This window comes from Hirundo rustica, chromosome 2 (assembly GCF_015227805.2).
Source record: "Hirundo rustica isolate bHirRus1 chromosome 2, bHirRus1.pri.v3, whole genome shotgun sequence".
In the NCBI taxonomy this organism is placed as follows: Eukaryota; Metazoa; Chordata; class Aves; order Passeriformes; family Hirundinidae; genus Hirundo; species Hirundo rustica.
In genome coordinates, this window is record NC_053451.1 from 38,307,555 (window position 1) to 38,329,603 (window position 22,049).

Below are 22,049 nucleotides of genomic sequence, written 5' to 3' on the forward strand. Positions count from 1 at the left end.
GCTCCGGAGGTAGCCGAGCCCACTCGGCGCTGGCCCCGGCCGTATCCGAGCTCCCTCCGGAAATGGCCGAGCCCGCCTGGCTCTGGTCCCACTCTCTCTCGAGCGCCTCCGGAAACTGCCGAGCCTTCCCGGTGCTGACCCCGCCCCCTCCCGGGCTCGCCGGCGCTGGCCCGCCCCCTGCCGCGTGCGGGCGGGGGTCCCTCCAAGATGGCGGGCGTGCCGGCCGTGCGCATCAGCATCGAGTCAGCGTGTGAGAAGCAGGTGCAGGAGGTGGGGCTGGATGGAAGCGAGACCTACCTCCAGCCGCTCTCCATGTCCCAGAACCTGGCGCGCCTGGCGCAGCGCATCGACTTCAGCCAGGGCTCCGGCTCCGAGGAGGACGAGCCGGGCTCGGCGGGCCGCGCCTGGGCCGAGCCGGGCGAGACGGAGGATGAGGAAGGTGAGAGGGGCCGCCAGCCCGAGCTCTCCCGCCGGGATGCAGCTGGTGGAGGCCCGCCGAGCTGTGGCGGTGCCGGCCTGCAGCTCCGCGGCTGGCTGGGCCTGGCCTCGCTTCTCCCGGGATTCCCGCGGTGGGCTGGTCACAATATTCGTGACCGAGCCGCAGTAAATTGTAGTGGGAAAGGACAACGGCAGATACGATATCGTGTTGTATTTCGTGTCGTTGTAATCTCTCTGTGGTTGAAAAATGAGCCTTACACCATACCTTCTTAAAGCCCTTTGTTTTTCTTCTTTGGTTTTATTTTTAGGGTTGGTAAAGTTTCAGCCATCCCTCTGGCCTTGGGATTCAGTGAGGAACAACTTAAGAAGTGCCTTGACTGAGATGTGTGTGTTGTATGACGTTCTTAGCATCGTGAAGGATAAAAAGTTCATGACTCTAGATCCAGTCGGGCAGGATCCCCTTCCTCCAAAACAAGTATGTTGTACCTAGTTGAGCTTTTTGTGTGGCTTGATGCTAAAGGTTTTATTCCAGAGTATTCTTTTTTTCATGAGTGATCAGTACAAAATTTGTCAAAATGTTCCTTTTGATGTGCCAGTGCAGTGCTTTACGGGTCAGAGTAAGGCTGGGAATGGGAGTTGAGGCCAATTTCAGAAGCCTCTTTGCTGAAGCTTAAGTCAAAATGCTGCTTCCAACTGTATAGTGCTGGTATGAAAGTAATTCTAAGTTACTGGACATCCAGCAAAAACAACTTATCAGTCCCTGTCAGTTAGTTTCCACTAATAACAATAAATAAATAAATAAATACTGATAACTAATAATTATAATTAATAGTAATAATAATAAATCTTTGTGAATTAAAGTGCGAGTTTCTTCTTGTTGTTGTTGGTACTAGAATCCTCAGTTTCTACAGCTGATTTCAAAAAAGAAGTCATTAGCTGGAGCAGCTCAGATCCTGTTGAAAGGTGCAGAAAGATTGTCCAAATCAGTTGCTGAAAATCAGGAAAATAAGCGACAAAGAGACTTCAACTCTGAACTGCTAAGACTGAGACAACACTGGAAGCTGAGAAAAGTGGGAGATAAAATTCTTGGTGATCTGAGCTACAGAAGTGCAGGTAAACAGTAGGATCTTTTTCGCAAGAATGGTTATTTTATGAAATTGTCTTTTTGTATCTGGAAAAAGAGATGGAATATCTCATAATAAATAATTTCAGTGTGATTTTTTTTTTTTTTTTTTTAAATTTATGAGACAGGTTTATAAAGGGAAAACTCTTGTTTTAGTGTGAGGGAAAATATCTTGCCATCTTCAATCCAGAAAGTGATCTTAAAGGCTAAATGTATAGTATTTTACTAATAATTTGTTCACAAAAGCAATACTGCATTTGCTATGTAGTTGATCAGTTGACAGACAGACTTTGCAAGTCCTTGGCTTTTATCTACCTTTGGTCTGTAAAGCATTAAAAAAAAAAAACAAAAAAACCCCTGGGAAGAGTGGGTTACATTTTTTTTAATCAAAGATCAGAGAGTCCTGGAATATCTCAAGTTAGAAGGAACCCAAAAGGCTCATGATGTCTAACTCCCTGCTTCCCAGAATTCACACCAGGTAAAACTAAACCATGTGACTAAAGAGTCACGGTGAAGGTAGATTATTATACCTATTCCTACAGTTGAGAAACGATGCTGAGAATATGCCTTAATTCATGGGTTACATTTAAAGAGGGTGAGCAGCCCAGCGTTCTAGAGGCTGTTAATGGAGTGACAAGGGAATTACAGAATCACACAAAACTTAGGATGTAGGTACAAAGCAGGCATCAGAACTGTATGTGTTGGGTTCCTGTTGTTGGTGGCGCAGGGGGAAGACACTTTTAGATTTGTTCATGAAAAAGCTGTAGATGTACCCCAGGCTATGTTTCTTTCTAGTTGATTTGCCCTGACCTAGGTGGACTGTGCCTTGGATGAAAAAGGTGTGTAGCTAAGACAGATGTGGGTATTTGCTTTTACCAGTCCCTGAATGACTGGCTGTTGAGATATCTTTTACAGTCAAAACATGGTCATAGTTTTCAGACTTCTAGCTGGACATCATCAGAATTCCTTTAAATCAATATGGGTGTTGTAACTTTAACCAACTGCCTGCAAAATTTCATACATTTGCTTTTTGTCTTTTTTTAACCAAATATCTTTTTTTTTCTCCTTCCTTGTACCTAATGACTCAATTTCAAAAAACTCTTGGCTTCCCCCCGTAATTATTAAATACTCTGTGTTAACGTACTGTAAAATATTACACATTGCACAGTGAAGGATTGAGATGCTGATATAGTGGCATGAGCTTTCTGATTTACCTGTTTTTTTTAAGAAGTCATTAAGGAATTTGAGTCAAGTTCAGCTCTGAAGATTTGGAGACTCAGAAATACATGTTCTTCCAAAACAGAGATACACTCTTTTTTATTTGCAGAAGGTGCTTAACATATAATGCGTACATCTTTGTCCTTCTTTACTCAGGCTCCCTTTTTCTTCATCATGGCACATTTGAGGTGATAAAGAACACTGACATTGACCTGGATAAAAAGATACCTGAGGATTATTGTCCTTTGGATGTTCAAATTCCAAGTGATTTAGAGGGATCAGCGTACATCAAGGTTTGTCAGAGAAACCTTAATAACCTAGTGGAGTTTTGTATCAGCTTTGTATGCTTGCAACAGAGAACAAACATTAAATGCTGTTCTCTCTTGCCTAGGTTTCCATTCAAAAACAAGCACCAGACATTGGTGACCTCGGGACGGTCAATCTGTTTAAAAGACCCTTGCCAAAATCAAAACCAGGTATACTTTATATGTTGTTTTATGAATATGTTCTCAAGGAATGAGTTTGCATATGATGCTTGTTTGAAAATTTCAGCATGCAGCTGGGAGGGAGAGTGAATAAGACTTCCCTTATTTAAATTGAATTTTTCTGTTTGGGTGCTGCTTGGGCTTTGGAAATCATGTTTTTGAAGCATGCTTCTTCAGGTTTTCATATGTGTTTATTCAGTTCTGAAAAAAAAAAAATTGTTAGGGTTGTATTTTGAGTATTCTGGAGCCCCTTTTGTATGATATTAAAAGTTTGAGCCCATAACTGATATCAAACGAAGGTGTTGTGTTTCAGTCAGTTACATCCCATTAATGCAGCTGAACTAATGATTATTCACTCTTAACTCTGCCCAAAATGCATCACTTGTGTCTATTGCTCATGTGTTTTATCTGGGTCTGAAACTGTGCTGGTGGTCTGTGTGTTAATAACCAACAGCTCACCTGGCACACAGTGCATTGATTCATTTCATATGTGCCAGTATGTGAAGCTGTAAACTTTGGATTAAAAAGCCATCATTTACTTTTTAAAGTAAGAAATAAAGAATTTTATTTCACAGTTGTCAGTGATATAGATGCTGGTGCTGTCCTGAACATAGGGTGCTGTACTATGAGATGTTTCATATGGTATTGAGAGTACATAATACAGCTTGTGTGCTTACTCACTCCAGAATCTCCCAAGAATTTTGGGCCTTATAAACCCTGTGAAAGCACATGCATGCACTGAACCTTATTGGGTAGTTCATCACCAGGTGAATTTAATAAAGCCAGAAGTATCATTGATAGTAAATTACAACTTCAGGAGCAGAGGTTCGTAAGGAGAGTTCACAAGGGGCTTGGGAGTGTAATACACTGTCCACGAGGGTGTTGCACTTCAGAATATGCATATATGCTTCTCTTTGCTCTTCCCTCCTGCAAACATTGATGTATACTTTTCAGGTTCTGCACACTGGCAAACAAAGTTGGAGACTGCACAGAATGTTCTTCTGTGTAAAGAAATATTTGCCCAGCTGTCACGAGAAGCTGTTCAAATTAAATCACAGATTCCTCACATTGTAGTGAAAAATCAGATAATCTCCCAGCCTTTCCCAGGTAGGAAGCTTAAGACTCTTGACCTACAATTATTTGCATAAATATTGTTTGAGGTCACCTTTTTTAATGCTCTGTCGTCACAAAAGGAAAAAAACAACTCCTTGATTGTCAAAGGTTTTGAAAAACAATTTCAACTAATGCACAGTAGTTTCTAATGTACTCTGTTTTCCTTTGTGGTTATGTGTTTTTTCAGCAGCACTTAAAACTGTCAGCTGTAATGCCATGTGCATGTGGCAGTGTGGAGCTGTGCATAAGTCATTGCTCCTGGATTGCATGTAAAAAGAAATTTAAGGCTTGAGTTTATGGGTCCTCAGAAGAACAAAAGCAAATGCCTTTCAGTGAGGATAATTAAACGGCATAAAGGTGCCTTAGAGTCGGTGGTGAATCCTCTGTTCTTACAAGGGGTACACAACTGATTGTACCGTGCAAAGAATATATTTCTGGATTGCTTAAAATGTGTGTGATGGTTAATCACTCCTTTGAGAAAGGAATGGCATCCTGGGGACTTTCTTTTTGTGTGGGATTGAGTCATAGAAATTGATGTGAAATGCACCTGATGAGTTCATACTTGGCCTTTCAATTATTCAGTAATTGAATTCAGAGTATCGGGTTTTACTTGCCTTTGGTGCTGTGCTCTCCACCATCATGCTTTGATTTTTCTCTGATACAGTGAATACCTCTTGTTAAACTATGGAGTATAAAGCATGAAGAAAAGCAGTTCTCAGCAGCAACCTTGAAAATTGTCAGTGCTCACTTTTTAAAATCTTTTTTTCCATCTGCTTTGTACAGGTTTGCAGTTGTCTATTTCTCTGTGTCACTCTTCCAATGATAAAAAGTCACAAAAGGCTGCTTCTGAAAAACAGAATCCAGAGGATCATCTCTATGTTCTGGAACATAATTTGCATCAACTTATCAGAGAGGTACTGCATCTATGGCTGAAGTACTGAAGAGTTTTTGTGCTTTTGTTCAGCCTTCTGCCTAGTGTGTGGCACTGGTATAACAGCTGAGTGCCACTAGAGGCCAGTCCTTCTCCATCCATTTGTGGAAGGCAGCCTCCTGCTTGGTTTCCATGGGTGTGGGTGGTTTGGGAGTTCCAGCTAATGCTTTCATGGAATGCTGGTTCTTTACTTAACATCAGACCAGGCTGCTCACTTCAGAAAAGACATGCAAAGCTTTTCCAGTGGAGTCCATCAGTTCTGCCTTTTTTATTGTGTCTAGTAGTGCTTACCAAGCTCTGTCGGTGAGCATCTGGGCAGGCCATACCCTCATGAAGGAACAATCAATTGCCATAACAGCCTTGTTTATTTTAAGGTCCACTTCTCTGCTTCAGCATTTTAAATTCTTGTATAATTTAGCAGGATAACCTGGGGTACAAGGTTGAGGTTGTCTCTCTTCAGGAAAGGAACACAGTTTTGCATCTCTAAGTGGAATTGAAACCATGTTTCAGAGAGTGTTCACCTCCTTCCAGCATGGCTCTGGAAGTCATGCAGTCATGTGGAACAGTCCATTATTTTAAACACTGATTTAGGGTCCATGAAGCTTTGGCTCAGTGCCCACCTTTCCTGTGGATTTCCTTTCCTTACATTGGACATATTGCTAAAACTTTTTGTACTTCAATTTTTTTTCATCTAAAATCCTTCCTTTATTTTTAAGAGAGCATTCTTTCTGTCTCCATAGATGTATATAAAGATGACTTATTATTAGGAGCTACTACCATGCTATCAAATTCTTGTTAGCTAGCACTTTGGGGTTTTTTTAATTACTTTCTATAAGGTTTGAAAGACACGGGGGAAGCAAAGTATGAAAAACTGTCATTAAAGTGCTGTCAGGTTTGTAAAGTTTAAAAGTTGTACTTTTTGAAAGTACATACACTCAAAAAACCTGGTGTGAAGCAACATTTTGTAGTATAGATAGTATTTCTTGCCGATATGTTATTTGGTCCCTTTCTTTTATAACATCTGTTGGCTGTTGCAGTGTCACAAGCAAACCCTGAGCTCAACAGTGATGCCACATCCAGCTAGTGCACCTTTTGGCCACAAGAGAATGAGACTTGCAGGGCCCCAGGCTTTTGATAAAAATGAAATCAGTTCTCTACAGTCGAATGAAGGACTTCTGGAAAAGATCATAAAACAGGCAAAGCATATCTTTTTGAGACGAAGGTGGGTCACAAGATGCTCTTGTAACATGTACTATTATATAGAATTATGTAGAACTGATCTATTTTAAGTGTTCTTAAAGCTTGCTAGCTGCTGTTTCGTTCACAGTAATACAGTCTTCTTTTGTAAGTACTAAGAACCAAAAATTATGAAAAAATGAAAAAATACGAGCAAACAACATTCAGCTAGTAGAAAGAAAAAAAAAACATATTTCTTTGAGATCTCTGTGACAGTTGCAACATAAGCTGCTGCTAATTGTCCCTACTTACCTCAAACTGTATAAATCCTTTTTTAGTATTCTTTGCAGTGCATTAGTTGATACTGAGTAACACCACTTCAGTACTGCTGCAGAATGTATGAGAAATGTACAGAATAAACAAGTGTACTTCATTAGCACCAGAACAGTGCTGAAACAGAATTTTGATCCACGAGTTTGTGTTAAATTTAATAACCTCCTTGCTTCCTGTAAGCAAGATAACAGCACAAACTGCCTGGATTACTGTGTGTGGAATTTGGCTTTATCTTCTAGAACTGCTCGAACCATTGACAGTCTGGCAAGTCGTATTGAGGATCCTCAGATTCAGGCTCACTGGTCCAATATCAATGATGTTTATGAATCCAGTGTTAAAGTTCTAATAACTTCTCAAGGATATGAGCAGATATGCAAGTAAGTGTGAGAATGCATGTCCTTTTAGTTGTAGAAGCATGAAGCAAAGACAGCGTGTATTCACACTGTGATTCAAAGGTTTAGATTCTCTTCAGACAAGTAGGAGTCCATTATTTGTGTGTTTGTTTTTCTGACTTGACTGTGGGGTGAACAGTCACCTTAAGAAAGCTTCACCCACTTTACCCTTTAATGAAGATATTTAGTACATCTTTAATTAATACAGTTTCCTTTCAAAGAAGAAATTTAAGATGAGAATGGACACTTGGGGGGAATTTACTTTGGGTAGAGATGACAGAATACAAAGTATTATTTGATGTGCTGTGGATTCTAAACTTCCAGTCTGGTCATGGACAGCCAATCAGTGCTCAGTCCTAGCTTGTTTGCATAGGTACTGAGATGTGGAACTCATGTAATTCATTCAATAATTATACACGTTGTTGCTGAAATACGAGATTTCATGTTCCAGAAATAAATGCCTGCAGACTGACCAGCAGTGAATTCATTCATCAGCAGTGTTGTTTTCCATTTGGAGCAGTGCTCTCTGGCTGTGACCACAGTGTAGGACAACCTGCAGTCACTGGTACATTTCCAGCCTTGGTTCCAGAGTGCATAAGCTGCCCAAGTCTTGTTTGTAGCATAGAACACACCATTTTCCCCTGCACAACTGCAAGGAGACTTGGACAGAGGGGTGGGCAGGGAGCTGGGAGGCTTCCTTGACCTGAACCGATGGTAGGCCAGGCCTGGGAGCATGCCACAGAATGTCATCTGCCGTATAGAGGGAGCTGTTGTGATGACTGATGAAACCAGAATGTTTGGAGTTGCTGTCACATTCTGTAAGCTTTGCACCATCTGTCTTAAGAATTCGTCAGTGACTGGGTGGGATTCTGTGTTCTTAGTTTCCTGTTTTCTTAAGTGTTTTAATGCTTTTTGAATAAATATGGATCTTGTCTTCAAAGATCCATTCAACTACAGCTGAATATTGGAGTTGAACAAATCAGAGTTGTGCATAGAGATGGAAGAGTTATTACACTGTCCCATCAAGAGCAAGAACTGCAGGATTTCCTTTTATCTCAGGTAGACTCATGTTATTCTTCACTTTCTCGTGATGTTTGGGAAACAGAAGAAGTTAAAATCTCACTTTTATCTATGTAGAAAATATTTAAAAGTTCAGATTAAGATAATGAAGATGGGAAGCTGAATGACTGAATTTTCACTATATTTATGTAGAGTCTTTAGCAACTGTTACTAAAATATATAGCCATTCTTTACTAGGGTCAGCAGTCATAATAATTTTTCCCTCCCATTTAAAATGCATATCTTTATGCTGCTCATTATGGGAGAAACAAGTCGGTGGTAATCCTAGCAGACAATAAGGTATTCTGTGTATGAAACTGACTGTAGCCAAGTTCTTAATGAACCCACAATTACTGTCATTTCAACATTGTCTGTTGATGCTCACTTTGCATCTGCTGTTACTAAATTAGCTGATACTTGAATGAACTCTGTTTTCTTAATTGCTTAGAACAACCTGCTGGTTTTATTCAGAAGTAACAATCTCCCCACTGTTCATTATAAATAGTCAAAATATAGGTCTTTAATAACAGTGGTTGGCCTGTTCAGTTACATAAAATCCATGACACAGAAGACAAGTCGAAACAGATTCTGCTGAGGTTGTGTCTTTTTGGTCAAGTGTTGCCAGACTTGTTCACAGAGAACTGCTGAATACTGGGTGCTGGATACTGCCTTGTTACAAGAGTTAAGTCATGATACAGGAAAACAGTAGCATTTAAGTGCCTAAGCTGTTGGAGCGCAGTGCTTACACTTGAGCATTAATGGAGATAATCATGCATAAGAGAACCTCCACTTTTTTTACTGAATTTTCTCTGCTAATACTTTCTCATATCTTTATATATTTTACAGCAGAAATCTTGTTTCTATTAGAAGACAGAATTGTTTACAAATTAATTTTTAGAGACCTAAATAAAGATTTTTCTTATTGAAAGCAATACTTAAGCAAAATGGCTAAGTGCATATACCTATGAAAAATTAATTCGACTGCGTAATAGAGTGGTTTTCTCTGTCTGCAGAGGAACTGGTCTAAATTCCAATAACACAAGGGTTTACCATCATATTTTAAAAAGTTCCTCTGAAAGTAGAAAACAAGGTCACTTTTATAAATAACTATTGTACAGAAAACAGACTTGCTAAAACCCATAAGGAAATTTTTCTATGGTCTGTGAATACTGAACAGAAAATAAATCTCTTGTTATGTTTCAGATGTCACAGCACCAAGTACATGCAGTTCAGCAGCTTGCAAAAGTTATGGGATGGCACGTGCTGAGTTTCAGTAATCACGTTGGTCTGGGGCCGGTGGAGAGCATTGGCAACGCATCAGCAATAACTGTAGCATCACCAAATGGAGACTATGCCATTTCAGGTAGTGTTTCCTCTTGCAAATAGAAGTGAAGTCTTTCTGAGAGTGTTTGTAGAATATTTTAATATGAATTGATATGATGCTCTAGAACTCTAGAGACTATCTCTTTGTATATGGAATTGACATCTAAATAGAATCCACACCTTGCCCAGGAAGCCACTTAATATAAACCTGATTTAATTTACACAGGCTTGAAAATATTTCTTATAGTTATGGGAAAATTTTTATATATATTCTATTATATGTATTATATTAATGCATTATCTAAATATATATATTACAAGTATTTGTTTATACAATACATAAATATATATGATTAATTGTATGTATTATTATTAGCATAGAAAAAAGAGATTACAGAAACCATCAAGATCCTGGGAGAATCCTGAGAGAAGGGAACAAGATAAACAACAGGATCACAACTCCAAACTTAGGGAGAACATAGTTTGGTCTCTTTAGGAATCTTTTTGAAAGAATCCTATGGGATATCATCCTATGGGATGGAAAGAAGCAGGGTCTGGGAGTGCTGTTTGATTATTGTTTTCAAGGGTCACCTCTTTCAAGCTCAAGAATGGCCATTCCTAATGTTCAGAAAGTTGTGCAAAGGTGACAGAAGACCTGTATGTATGAACAAGGAGCTCATGACTGAACTCATGACACAGGAAGGAAGCTCCAAGAGATTATAAGTAGTTGACCTGTGAGGGATATAGAGAGACTATCCAATCATGCATCGGTAAGGATAGGATAGGAATCTGATGAGGGATGTACAGGGCAGCAAGAAGAGCTTCAACAGGTATATCAGCAGCAAAGGAGAGATTAGGGAAAGTGCAAGACTGCCGTTAAACAGAGAGAATACTTGGCATGGAGGAGGCCAAGGTACTCAGTACCTTCTTTACTTTGGTCTTAAGATTGGCCTTCAGAAATGGGAAGTTCTGGAGCAAAGATTCAGACTCAGCAGTGGAAGACCAGGTTAGAGAACCTTTGAACAGGCTTAGACATGCACAGGTTTGTGGGACCATGTGGGATATCTGTCCATGACTGCTGAGGGAGTTGATTAATGTCGCTGCAAGGCCACTCTTGATCATCTCTAAAAGGCCAGGCACAGAAAGGGCTCCTGAAGACTGGAAGAAGGCAAATGTTACATCCTATATTCAAAAAGGAAAATGTGGGGAACTACAGTCTGATCAGCCTCATTGCAGTTACTGGGAAGATGAGGAGGAAAAAAATGGTCTCAAAAGAATTTTCCGAACATACTACAGAATGTGATGATGGAGAATAGTTGGCATCAATTTATGAAAAAGAAATTACCTGATAGTCACCTCTTTACAGAAGGTTAGCTTGGTAGATGAGGAAAAAGCTAGGTGGTACCTCTCTAACTGTGTATTTAAAAAGCAAACACACACCACTCCCCAGCATGAAAACAGAAACCCGTCTAAGCCAGTGAAGCACCACCAACCCTCCACCAGTCTCACAGAATTTTGTGATTAAAAGTAATTGCCTAGTGACTTAGATCCTGTCTATTTGAGATAAATCCACTAGAAACAAAACATTTTTCAACAGAATAGTGGGGAATGCATCTAAGGAAAGAATGAGCAATGAAGCCTTTGCCCTTCCTGGCATCATTGGGGAAAAAGAAGTGCATTTGTAAGGTGTACACTTTGGGGTTTATTAAAAGTTTCTCTGTTTTGATCTAACCAAGAGCATGCAGTGCTAAAGCAACAAAATCATAGAGAAGTGGGAGAAAAGAGAGAAAATCCAGAGAAAAAGCTTTGAAAAAGAAAGGAAGGGAATTTCCCTTGTTTGATTTCAGCACGTTTGGAATTGAGTAGGAGTAAAGTATAGCATACACAAGGAAGAATACTTAGTATAAGGAATTCCTACGGTGTTAAAATGCTCATTGAAATCTCCTTTTGTCACAGTACGTAATGGTCCAGAAAGCGGCAGCAAAGTCATGGTTCAGTTTCCTCGGAGTCAGTGCAAGGATCTCCCCAAGGGTGATGTCCTGCAGGACAGCAAGTGGAATCATCTCCGGGGACCATTCAAGGAAGTGCAGTGGAATAAAATGGAAGGGCGTAACTTTGTGTATAAAATGGAACTCCTCATGGCTGCCCTAACTCCTTGCTAGTGAAGCTGAGGGCTTTCAAGTGTCTGTGTGCAATGATAACTGCCAGTGCAGCAAAGGGAAATGGGAACTATGGGTCAACACAAGAAAGCAAAATCAAATTAATTTCCTGTACAGAAATAGCCATTTTGGTATTTGTAATAAAATCTTTTTCAGTGACTTATAAAATACATACAGTATTTTGTAAAAGTTCCTTTCAGCTGTATCTTTGAAAAATGCTCTGTCCAGGGTAACATAGCTGAGTAATTAATGTATTTTTTGTTTATAAAATTAAATTTGGTATTCCTTGAGTTGAAGCATTCTTGAGTTGGAATTTATTTGTACATTGATGGGGATTCTGGGTGACCCCTTTTTTTTTGAGAAATAAGTTTACTTGACAGTTCAGCTTGAGAGTGTTACAAAGTCACTGCCTGTGGCAAAAGTCTTTCCTCTCTGATGACCTGTGTGATGTCAACTACTTTGCTTGTTTTTTGACCTTGTTTTTTGCAAGAATATTGAAGAAAGGGTCTTACTTGGCTTGCAAGGTTCTGACAATTCGAGTTTGTGGGTGACTTGTGACTTAGTGACTGGACAGAAGGAGGTAACTCTCATGCAGTAAACCTCCACACTTGCACATCTGGGTCTTTCTCCTGCATTCTCCATGATTATCGTCCAGGGAATAATAATATCTTCCCGAATACCAGCTGTTTTGAGTTCTTTCAAAATAAGAAAGTCATGTTTTTTATAGTTTTGGTTGCCATTGTAGCCTTGAAACTTAAACCATGGTGTTCAACAAAGCTTTCATTTTGTTTGGTATTTAAGTGCTAAGGGTCTTTCTGCAACCTGTCTGTGTGAACTGGTTCATATTCATGTCCATATTGTCTTATGAGTTGTCTGCCTATATGTATATATATTAACTTCTTGCACATAAATATGTTTGAATTGAACATCACACTTAACATGGTGTCAGTTGTTATTTTGTTGTATTCTCAAGTATAAAGAATAATTGTAGGAAAATAAGCAGCAAGCTGCTGCTGAGCATGTATCCAAAGCAGTTCTTGTACTTATATTTGTGTTGGCCATTGGAGCATCTTGTTTTACTTCTTGGAAGTACTTGCTTCTGTGACTGAACTAAGAGACAGAAAGTGTTTTCCTTTCAGGTGCCCAGGACAACTGACAAAAAATAAAATCCCTAGTTGAAAATAGTCTCCTGATCCTGAAACAGGGCTGAGCCTAATGTAACCCCTGTGATGCCAGGTCCTGTATTGCTGTGCCAGCAGACACTGTATCATTACGGGCAGGGGGCAGTTGTTCCTTGGTGAACAGTTCAGCCAGCAACCTGATGCACGTGTTCATACATCTGAATAGATGAGGCTGTTCTGACTCCTGCCAACATAACAAATCTCTTATTAATAATTAGAAGATGAGTCTGTGAAACCTGAACATGTTTTTATACTTTATTGTTCTTCAGCTAAATTGACAGGTCTGTGTGTAGCAATAGCCTTTTCATCAAGGTCTTCATTACCAAGTCATCAGATCACTGTGGACCTATTACAATCTCATGGTTGCAAGACCTCTCCTGAAAAGGACACCTCCTGTGTTGCAGAAGGGAAAGCTCTGCATCTTAGCATGAAAACACTTGTCAAGACTTCTAGGTCTAGCTGAAAAAAGAATAATAACAACAACAAAAGAATTATTAGAGACCTGAAGAGTGTGTTTTGGTGTTGAATACACAACATACAAAAATACAAGGGAATCCTGATTTTAATGGAAAACAGACTGAATAGACGTCTAACAGTCTTGAAACTTGGTAGTGCATCTTTGAATATGAAATGATGACATTAGTGAATGATTAAGACCTTCTCAATTGATTGCCAAAGCAATCTGGTGAACTTGGACATCTCTTTAATTGAATGTCTCAAGTTGAAAAGTAAAATGCCTTAATCCCTTTGATCATCTAGAATGTTCTAAATATTAAATTTTGCTGCTGTTCTGCAAGGTGTTTACAAGTATAGTAAGAACAGAATTTAGTTTCTGAATTTCTACTGTAACAATCTTCCATAAGACTTTAGATGCTCCAGGGTAGCAAGAAACTGCTACAGTTCACATTCTCAAATGTGAACTGTGCACCTCAAATATTGACATTAATAATACACACAAACATAATTTTCAGGAAAATGTGAGTATTTTTTAAGTAACATTACCTGTTGTAGAGTAAGCATGTTAAATTGTGGGTAAAGTTTTTGGGTGAGTAAATGTCTATAAGGAAAGCTATATACAGGCTAAGTGTACTGATGTTCTTGCTGAATACTGTTTGAGTCCTTGCTGTTCATACGGGATGTTACTGCCTAAAAGCAAGGTTGGCATCAAGTTCAATAGCCAAGGATGGGTGCCTGAAGTTGCAGAAACTTCAGCCAAGCTGAAAGAGGTAGAACAACTGTGCTAGTTGTAAACTTCTTTTCTTGTAGTACATTTTAAACTGAAGAATTTTAAGTGTTCATTTCCTACTTTGATCCCAGCTTTCAAACATTGTGGTTTAAATGTGTGTGGGGCCTCTGCAATCACAGCAATGCACTGGAATGGTCATTCATGTCTGGATACGTTTCCTGACTTCCTCTGGCAATTCAGTGTTCAGGTCAGTGTTAGCAGATAATAGGGTTTTTATGTGTAAGCTGCACTTTTTGTACTTTCTAAGTCTGGCAGAGCACCTGCTATATATTCAGCTCAGCCTGGTACCTAGCTTTACATTCAAAGTGCTTTAATGCTTTTTGCATTCAAAGTCTAAGATCCATTCAAAGTCTAAGATTCAGGGCTCAAAAAGAACCCATAACAATATTTCTGTATTCTATAAGCATACTTTACCAAGTAATTCAAGTTTGGTGATTCAAACAGTTGCACTTACAGTGAGTTTCCCTGTTTACTCAAAGACACAAAATATGGGTAACAGACATTTAAAGCAGAGAATTGAAATAAACCATTACTTGTCTGTGCTGTATCAGGTAGTTTTATTTCATTTCTCACCTTTTTTTACCTGTACCAGGTGTAGGAAGGAGCAAACAGCTGAATCTCATACCTCAATTTATGAGTGGGAGAGAGTCCCTTTGTACTACAAATGATCAGCTCAGTATGGGATAGCTTAAAGATATCGTGCACAGAGTGCTTTGGCTTGTTATGCACTTGGTGAGAACTTCCCGTAGTACCTCTGCACTTGAACATCCCAGTCCCTGACTAGAGGGAAAACTCTGTCAGCCTGTCCTGTAAAAGGTTTTTGCAAACAAGTTGAGACCAAGTGTGAAAAAGGTAGTAGCAGCAGTTTGACTCAAACAGCCATGTGACAATCTACATGTGCAGACTAGTCCATGGTGTCTTCCAAGTTGAAAGTTTATTTCACACTGCAAAATATTCATTACTAAAGCAAAACAGAATAATTTGGAATTTGGTCAGTTTACTGCTTTCCCACTGACAAACACAAATATTATTCCACCCAAAACATCTACAGGTGGAGAATTGCAGTACGTGCAATATGCAGATTCAGGAAAACATTGGGTCACTTCGTGTTTTCTTACAACACAGGGAAAGCAAAGGTGGCTTTTCAACAAAAGCAATTTTAGAACTGTATTTGTAGGTACTATACTTCAAAGTAATGCTGTTTTAACTTTTCTTGTCCAACAGATTCTTCATCACTGGGCTAAGTTTGCAAAGGACTTGACATCTTTCACAACAAAACTCTTAGTTTACTGTTTTAGTTTACTTTGCCACCCTGCTGGTGTTGTGTGTCAGTATTTTATCTGACCCCTTTAATCTCTGTAGACAGTGTCCTCTTTAGTGCCTGCCTCCAGTGTTCCTTGTACAACCACCTGCTCTAGTAATGTCATAAAATGTGTGTTAACATCCATCCTGGGGCAGTGTAGACAATTGAAAATGCAAGTGGGAGAACTTTGACCAGCTCAGCATTGTTTCAAAGTCACTTTTGTCTCATGAAAAATTGCAATTTGTCTTCAGAGCTTCAGGAAGTTCCTTACACCCAAAAGTAGCAGCATAGATGCAATAAACAGGTTTTAATGCTTGCAATTATTTTTTTTATGTAATACTGTAATTAGATATTTAATTTATTATGTTGATAGATGCTAATGACCACTGTCTGTAATAGGAGACTTGCTGTATCCAAAATGCAGGTGTCCTTCAAGACCACGATAATTTCCTTTATGGGTTGATCTTAGAGGCTTGGTTGGTTGGTTGGTTGTTTTTAAGAGTAGTAGAGGTTGTAGATTTTATTAGCTAGCCACAAAAATGTGTTCATGCTCAGCATGAAAGCATATTCTTTTTTACTCTGACCTTGACTAGCAGAACCGAAAACCTACCAGGTCAAAACAGCTCCCTCAGACACTGCTGATTTAATTACTTTGCAAGTCAGGATGTTTCTGCAGTAGTCACAAACATTTTATCTTCTAGGTTTGTTCTTGCTTTCTTGGACAATACTTTCTCCTGAGGTAGAATTGTTATTTTTATTATGATACAAGTCCTTGGCTAACACTCAATGGTTTCCAGTTCAATCTCTTCTGTTGTACTTGCTGTAAATAAAAGGATATTGTTATTGATTGGTAAATGGATTGGAAGGCCAACATTCCAAAATTAACTGTGCCAAGACATTTTTAACTTTTTAATATTATCTCAAGCTTGCTCATCTAAAATTAGGTTTTAAATACATCTTTTCAAAATATTTAACTGCATAAAGGGGATCTCACAATCTTTAAAGTGACAATGATTTCTTCCAGTACAAGGCTCAAAGCACTAAGAAAACTAAATGCATGGGGCCCGGTCTTGTATCTCTCTTCAGGACTTCTGAAAGGAGGGCTCTTCTGAGATAGAACTGGGGCAGAAATTAGGTCTCTGCTTCGGACCATTTCCTGGGAGACCACACAAGTTTCTATAACTGTGCTTTCCTGAACTCTGCTGTATGTTACATGAGTACATCCATTTAATTTAGCTCTGTGGGAAGATTGGCTTCAGCTGGAGGAAGAGGCTTTATCTAAACAAAATCCTGTATATTTTGGCATGATAGTAAAATACTGATAGCTAGGCTGCTTGTTGTAATGTAACAATTATTATAGAAGAAATACAGACCTTTTACCTAGAGGGCAAGCAACCATGAGTGGATCTGCACTTACAAAGAAGGCAGGTAAACACCTGAAATATTTTGAAGTGGTAAAGGAAATCTCCCATTTCAAAGATGTGCCTCAGAGCTTGATCACAGGCCTGTGACAAGCACCTTGTCTTTCTGCCTAGGCCAAATATCCCTGGTGATGGCTTGGAAATTTCTTCTCTAATATGTCCCTTCAGGGTAGCCCTTTGTTCCCTTGAGCTGCTTTCCATGACTGTTGTCTTTGGTGTCAGGTTTCGATATTACTCAGTGTTTGTTGGAGTCTGCAACTGGATCAAAAGTGAACAGATGAAGAAGGGGCTTGAGAGGAGGAGATGTAATCCTCCACTGAGGATTGAACTGAGGCGGGGACCACTCACAAGGGTCATTCGAATACTTTCCCCTGGGATCCACCCTGCTGATGTGAACTCTGAGAGAGTTGCTGATGCTCTTGACTTTGTCTTCTGCCTTTTGATAGGGGGTTATAGCAGTTCTGGCCTTTTCTCCCCAAGTTTTGCAACCAGCAATGTTGGGAAGTGTTTTATTATTTCTAATGTGAAACATATAAGGTAGATGTCCTGTGGATTGCTCTTCAACTAAACACCTGTTATTCAGTTGCCTCAGCTAGTAAGGCATTAGAAGAGGATAACTGATCTGAGCCCTTCAGTCTTGTTTCTCAGTGGCCCTGTTCAGCACCTTTATGGTACAAATTTTAGGCTCAAATTTCAGGCTTGAAGTCCCTATACCCTGGCTACATTTTTAGAGAAATACCTGTTAGTTTGTTTGTTGTCTTCTTCTGAAATAGATGCAGAGATTTATTACACAGCCACATGAAGCAGATTAGAATGGCAGATACTGCAGCAAGAAATGCAAAGAGAACTGCTACAAAATGCAAATCTTCATAGATAATCTCTGTAGGGAAAATGGAAAAAAATTCATATTATAAAATTGATTACAAGCAGATTGATGCTTAAACACAGGGTAAAGCCGAGAAGTCCAGTCTAGTTTGTACCGTAAACATTGACTATGATGGTGCCATAGGCATTGGTTCCATGCTCATCCATTACAGTGACAAAATAGTAGCCGGCATCTCTCATGCCCACATTCCGAAGCTGTATAGAGCCATTTTCAAAAGTAGTCACTCTGTCCTTGTAGACCGTGGATATGTTGACATAATTCCCACTTCTCCACTCAACAATGCTGGTGGTGCCCCAGCTTGACACATGCTTCCACTCAATGGTGGCCACGCCTCGGCAAGAGTATTCAACTGAGAGGAGGATGTTTTGTGCCACTGTTGCATTGATGTTGGGTTGTGGGACAACTAAGGACACTCCTCCGGGAGCTGAAAGACAAAGGAGGGTGATGAGTCTGGAGGTGATGCTGCACCAACTGTCCAGGGCAGGTTGGGACCTCTGGATCTTGATGATTTATCCTACCTATCTCTGTTTTAGGAGAGGATAGATTATACTTTTGAATACCTTTTTCTTTCTGCTTTCCATAAAAATAACATACACACTTGAAGACTAAATACACATTTATAATTTGTGATAGCAATAATGCTCCCACCATAGAGGACACATAATTGCATGTGTTTCGATGTTTTAACATCCACATAGAAAGGGTCTTTGGATAAGCATAACATTTTCTGAAAATTGAGCCACGTTCTTTTGTTCATCAGTAACTGGCTCTCTTTAAAAATCCTGCATTTACATGGAAAGTTTAGTTGCCATGTCCAAGGTAACCTATCATATTCATTAACTACCATCCCCCAAAAGCAAGAACTGTAGGAGGTATAAGTATGTGAGGTCTTGGCAAGGCTTTTGTCATGTTTTCAGGATGTGTAATCAACATTAAAAATACCGCTTCTTAAGGGTGGCCAGTTAATAACCCAGTGCAGATAAATCACATATAACCAAAGGTTCGCAGTTTCATGAGAAGCCAGGGACTTCACGTTCCTGATGATATCTGGGCAAAAATGCATATAAAAGAATATTTAATTCTCACCTACTTCCTCCTGATATGATTACAGAGCTGTTCATGACAATGTGAAACTGAACCGACGGCTTCGTTTAATGTGTAACTGCAATAATTTCTGCTTACATTTGTTGTTTCTGCATGAAGATTTGGATGAACACCAACCAACATCGGAGTTTTAACTGGCATACATTTTTTCTTTTTATTAGTGGCTTGTTTGAGACCCTTGGCTAAAGACTGAAATCCTGTTATCTATCCACAAAAATCAAAGCAGACCAAAGGCAAGATAAAGCACAGAGTAAGGGTGAATAGTTTTTCCTGCTTTGGCTTGGAGCAGCTCACCTCCTCTACTCTCTTACTGTGGGAACAGGCAGACTGCAAGAGCAAAACTAAAAAGAATTGCTGACCTGTAAATGTCTGTATCCCAGTGGGGGAATGAGAATGAGACCCTCACCTACACTGCACAAGTGCAAAGCAGGACACCTGATCCAGGAGGTTCTGCAGAGTGTTCAGGGATAAGAATAATTAAGAAAGGCAAAGAAAAAAATCTCCAAGGGAAAACAAGGGAAAAAAATTTTTTTTAAAAAAAGAGCCCTCTATGGCCAAAACTCCACAGCACCACAAATGGAAGAGATGGGTGAATTACAACCTGACTATTTGGGATCTGTCGCAGAATAAGGTAGAGGAGCTGAAAAAGCCAGTTCAATTTTCAGGCCCACATGTACAGTACCAAATAGGATCTAGGCTTTTTCCAAGATAACACTCCTGGGCTCCCCCCTTCATAAGCATATTCATACTCCTGCTGCTCATTCCCCCTGCAGGAACATCATGCTATCCAGGCAGCTCAGTGCATCCTCAGCTGAGCTGTGATCTGCTGTTCAGCCTGTGTGCAGGAGAGACTAACCAGAGCTGTGAAAATGAGGTTTGTGCCAGCTACAGAAACAGAACAGCCGGAAATCTCTGGTAATCACTGCAAATTGTTCCAATTGTTTTCTGGTCCATGTGTTTATTTAAAGGCCTTTCCCACTGTTTCTGACCAGACAGGAGCTGAGTGTCTCCCCACAGTGACCCTTTAATGTTTTTATAGAGGCTTTGTTTATGGCTTTTGAATATGTGATTGCAAGGTAGATGTAAAAAAAAAAAAAAAATAATAATTCAAATCTTTCCATTAAATGATTTTCAAACTTGTCCTGTCCCTATCTGGCATGCAAAGCTAAAAAAAAAAAAAAAAAGCAGTGCAGTATCTAAGCATTCAAAAATATTTTTGGTAGGCAGTGTGCCTAGATCACCTGAACCAGTCTAATCCAACAGAGCCGCACCAGGCTGGAGAGCAAACATCACGCCCACATGCAGCACCCTACACAAGGTGACTGAGCTCTGCTGCTGGCAAAACCAGCCCCTTCACAACCAGTAAAACTGGCACCCAGGAGAAGAACATACAGAGGCTGCTCAGAGCTCACCGAGTTTGCCATCCAGGCACGCTGCTCTACTCCAAAGTATTTGCCTGGCCAAGAGTCAGAGCGGGAAGTGCGGCTCTGCGTACCGGACCTGCCCGTGGTAACGCAGCCGGGCCCGCAGTGCGCTGGGCAGTGAGTGGGAAGGAAAAAGCCTGGCAGCGAGGGGCCTCCACGCAGGAGTTCTAAACTGGGGGGACAGCTCTAAAGCGGGTCTCTGAAACCCTGCGGACTCTTTCTGCACCCTTTGGTGTCCTGCTTGTGCGACACTTCTGTCGGTGGGGTGCCGTCACCAAACCAAACTCACCGGCGGCACGGACACCTCGGTCCCAGGCGAGGTGGGGTTGGCAGCAGCCTCCTTCAGGCCCCTCTGGGAGAGGATCGCGTGTTGCTCCATCCCCACTCACGCCCGTGGGGTGCTGGATTGAAGCCCACCTTCCCTCCTCACCGCGGCGTTTCGCAGCGTGACCCGCACCCCTCGGGCTGTTTCCTAACGGGGCTGTTTCCCCCTCCACGCCTTGTTCCCTCAGTCGCTGGAAAAGCCGCGGGGGGACGGCAGCCGCTGGGGCCGCCCCTGCCGGGAGCGGGCGCGGGGCCGGGGCGTGGGGCGCTCCCCCCGCGGCCGCGCTGGTCCCGCTCGGCTCCCCCGCTCCCTCCGAGCAGCAGGAGCGGGGACGGGCCTCCCGTGACCGTGTCCAGCCCTCAGTGAGCAGCGATGCCTGCCTGAGTCTCGGTATGTCCCGTCCCCAGCCCCTCCCCAGCCGCTCCCGGCTGCGGACGGGCTTGCAGAGCGCTGGCCGCGGGCGGGGGTCGGCGGGCGCTGGGGCAGAGCCGGGGCATCGCGGCGAGGAGCGGAGGAAAGGGCCGGGGGTGGGAGCGGGGGAGGCAGGGACGGAGCCGGACACTTACTCTGCAGAGCCCACCCGGCGGCCAGGCAGAGGGTGACGGTCCCCACGACGACGCCCCGGCTTCGAGAGCCCTGCAGCGGTCTCATCAGCGGGAAGCCGATGTCTCAGGAGTTGCATTTAAGTGGCTGGGCCGGCCGGCGCGGCCCGACCCCGGGGGCTGCCTGCCCCAGGCCTCGCCCTCGCTTCTCTCCCTCTTCCTCACGCTCCCGCCGCGGCGCCGGAGCTGCTCCCGGCTCCCCCCCGCAGCGGCCCCCGGGCGCTTCCCCGCCTCACACCCCGCGATCTCCGATCCGGGCTGCAGATGCAATTGGCTGAGGAAGGGAAGGCTCTGCCCGGCCGCCGGCCATCGCCCAGCCGGGAAATGAGCGCGATGGGCGGCCGCGGAACCGCGCAGCCCTGCCCGGCCCCGCCGGTACCCGGCCGGAGCCGGGAGCCGGGAGCCGAGCCCGGGATCGGCACACCTGGCCGAGGAGGCTGGTCTTAAGTGGGATTTGGCATCCGCAAGGGAAGTTTCGCTTCGGGGTGTTAAAACAGTCTTTTTGCTCCAAGAAGTCTGGTGATGCTGCAGGTGAGACGGGGATGGGGGGAGGGCTGGAGAGCAGCATCTCTGTGTCCCCAGAAATAGTCGCAGATGACCACGCTGGAAAATTAACCTGATTCCCATCCCACTGTAGCCGGCACATGCAGTAGGTGCTCCTCTCTCCCTTCTATTGTCCAGAGGAGGTCCCCAGCAATCTTTGTGCTTCTTTCAAAAGCACCGGACAGTGTGAGATAGTGGGAAACATGATCAGAAAACATGAGAGCGTCCCAATCCCGAAAATGCATCCTTGCTCAGAGGCATCCT

At 41.9% G+C, this 22,049-nt stretch overlaps 2 protein-coding genes across 3 annotated transcripts; one reads left to right on the forward strand and one right to left on the reverse strand.

The window, feature by feature from the left end:
* Positions 1-181: 181 nt before the first annotated feature.
* Positions 182-12,046, forward strand: MED17 (mediator complex subunit 17). The gene is made up of 12 exons (XM_040055721.1): positions 182-439; positions 747-913; positions 1,332-1,551; positions 2,936-3,072; positions 3,171-3,255; positions 4,219-4,371; positions 5,161-5,291; positions 6,346-6,530; positions 7,057-7,194; positions 8,151-8,268; positions 9,472-9,631; positions 11,548-12,046. The coding sequence occupies exons 1-12, from the start codon at positions 208-210 to the stop codon at positions 11,751-11,753; spliced, it is 1,932 nt and encodes a 643-aa protein (XP_039911655.1). The 5' UTR covers positions 182-207; the 3' UTR covers positions 11,754-12,046.
* Positions 12,047-13,220: 1,174 nt separating this feature from the next.
* Positions 13,221-21,390, reverse strand: VSTM5 (V-set and transmembrane domain containing 5). Of its 2 annotated transcripts, XR_005699432.1 has the most exons (5): positions 21,207-21,390; positions 17,882-18,211; positions 17,641-17,781; positions 16,091-16,300; positions 13,221-13,390 (listed from the first exon to the last, which is right to left on the reverse strand). XR_005699432.1 is itself a non-coding variant. In XM_040055722.2 (4 exons), exons 1-4 carry the CDS (start codon positions 21,289-21,291, stop codon positions 16,257-16,259), a joined length of 600 nt encoding a protein of 199 aa, XP_039911656.1. In that variant the 5' UTR covers positions 21,292-21,390; the 3' UTR covers positions 15,235-16,256. The 2 variants fall into 2 exon arrangements, 1 of the variants encoding a protein (XP_039911656.1); XM_040055722.2 differs by lacking the exon at positions 13,221-13,390 and having other exon boundaries at positions 15,235-16,300.
* Positions 21,391-22,049: the final 659 nt, after the last annotated feature.

What these genes read in the sequence shown, in the direction of transcription:
- MED17 (XM_040055721.1), top strand. Translation starts at nt 208, where the DNA reads ATGGCGGGCGTGCCGGCCGTGCGCATCAGCATCGAGTCAGCGTGTGAG. An exon ending in CGAGACGGAGGATGAGGAAG is followed by an intron (nt 440 to 746) that starts GTGAGAGGGGCC and finishes TTTTATTTTTAG; the next exon opens with GGTTGGTAAAGTTTCAGCCA. An exon ending in AGGATTTCCTTTTATCTCAG is followed by an intron (nt 8,269 to 9,471) that starts GTAGACTCATGT and finishes GTTATGTTTCAG; the next exon opens with ATGTCACAGCACCAAGTACA.
- VSTM5 (XM_040055722.2), bottom strand. Translation starts at nt 21,291, where the DNA reads ATGAGACCGCTGCAGGGCTCTCGAAGCCGGGGCGTCGTCGTGGGGACC. An exon ending in CGCCGGGTGGGCTCTGCAGA is followed by an intron (nt 18,212 to 21,206) that starts GTAAGTGTCCGG and finishes TTTGTCTTTCAG; the next exon opens with CTCCCGGAGGAGTGTCCTTA. An exon ending in GACAACAAACAAACTAACAG is followed by an intron (nt 16,301 to 17,640) that starts GTATTTCTCTAA and finishes TTTTATTTACAG; the next exon opens with CAAGTACAACAGAAGAGATT.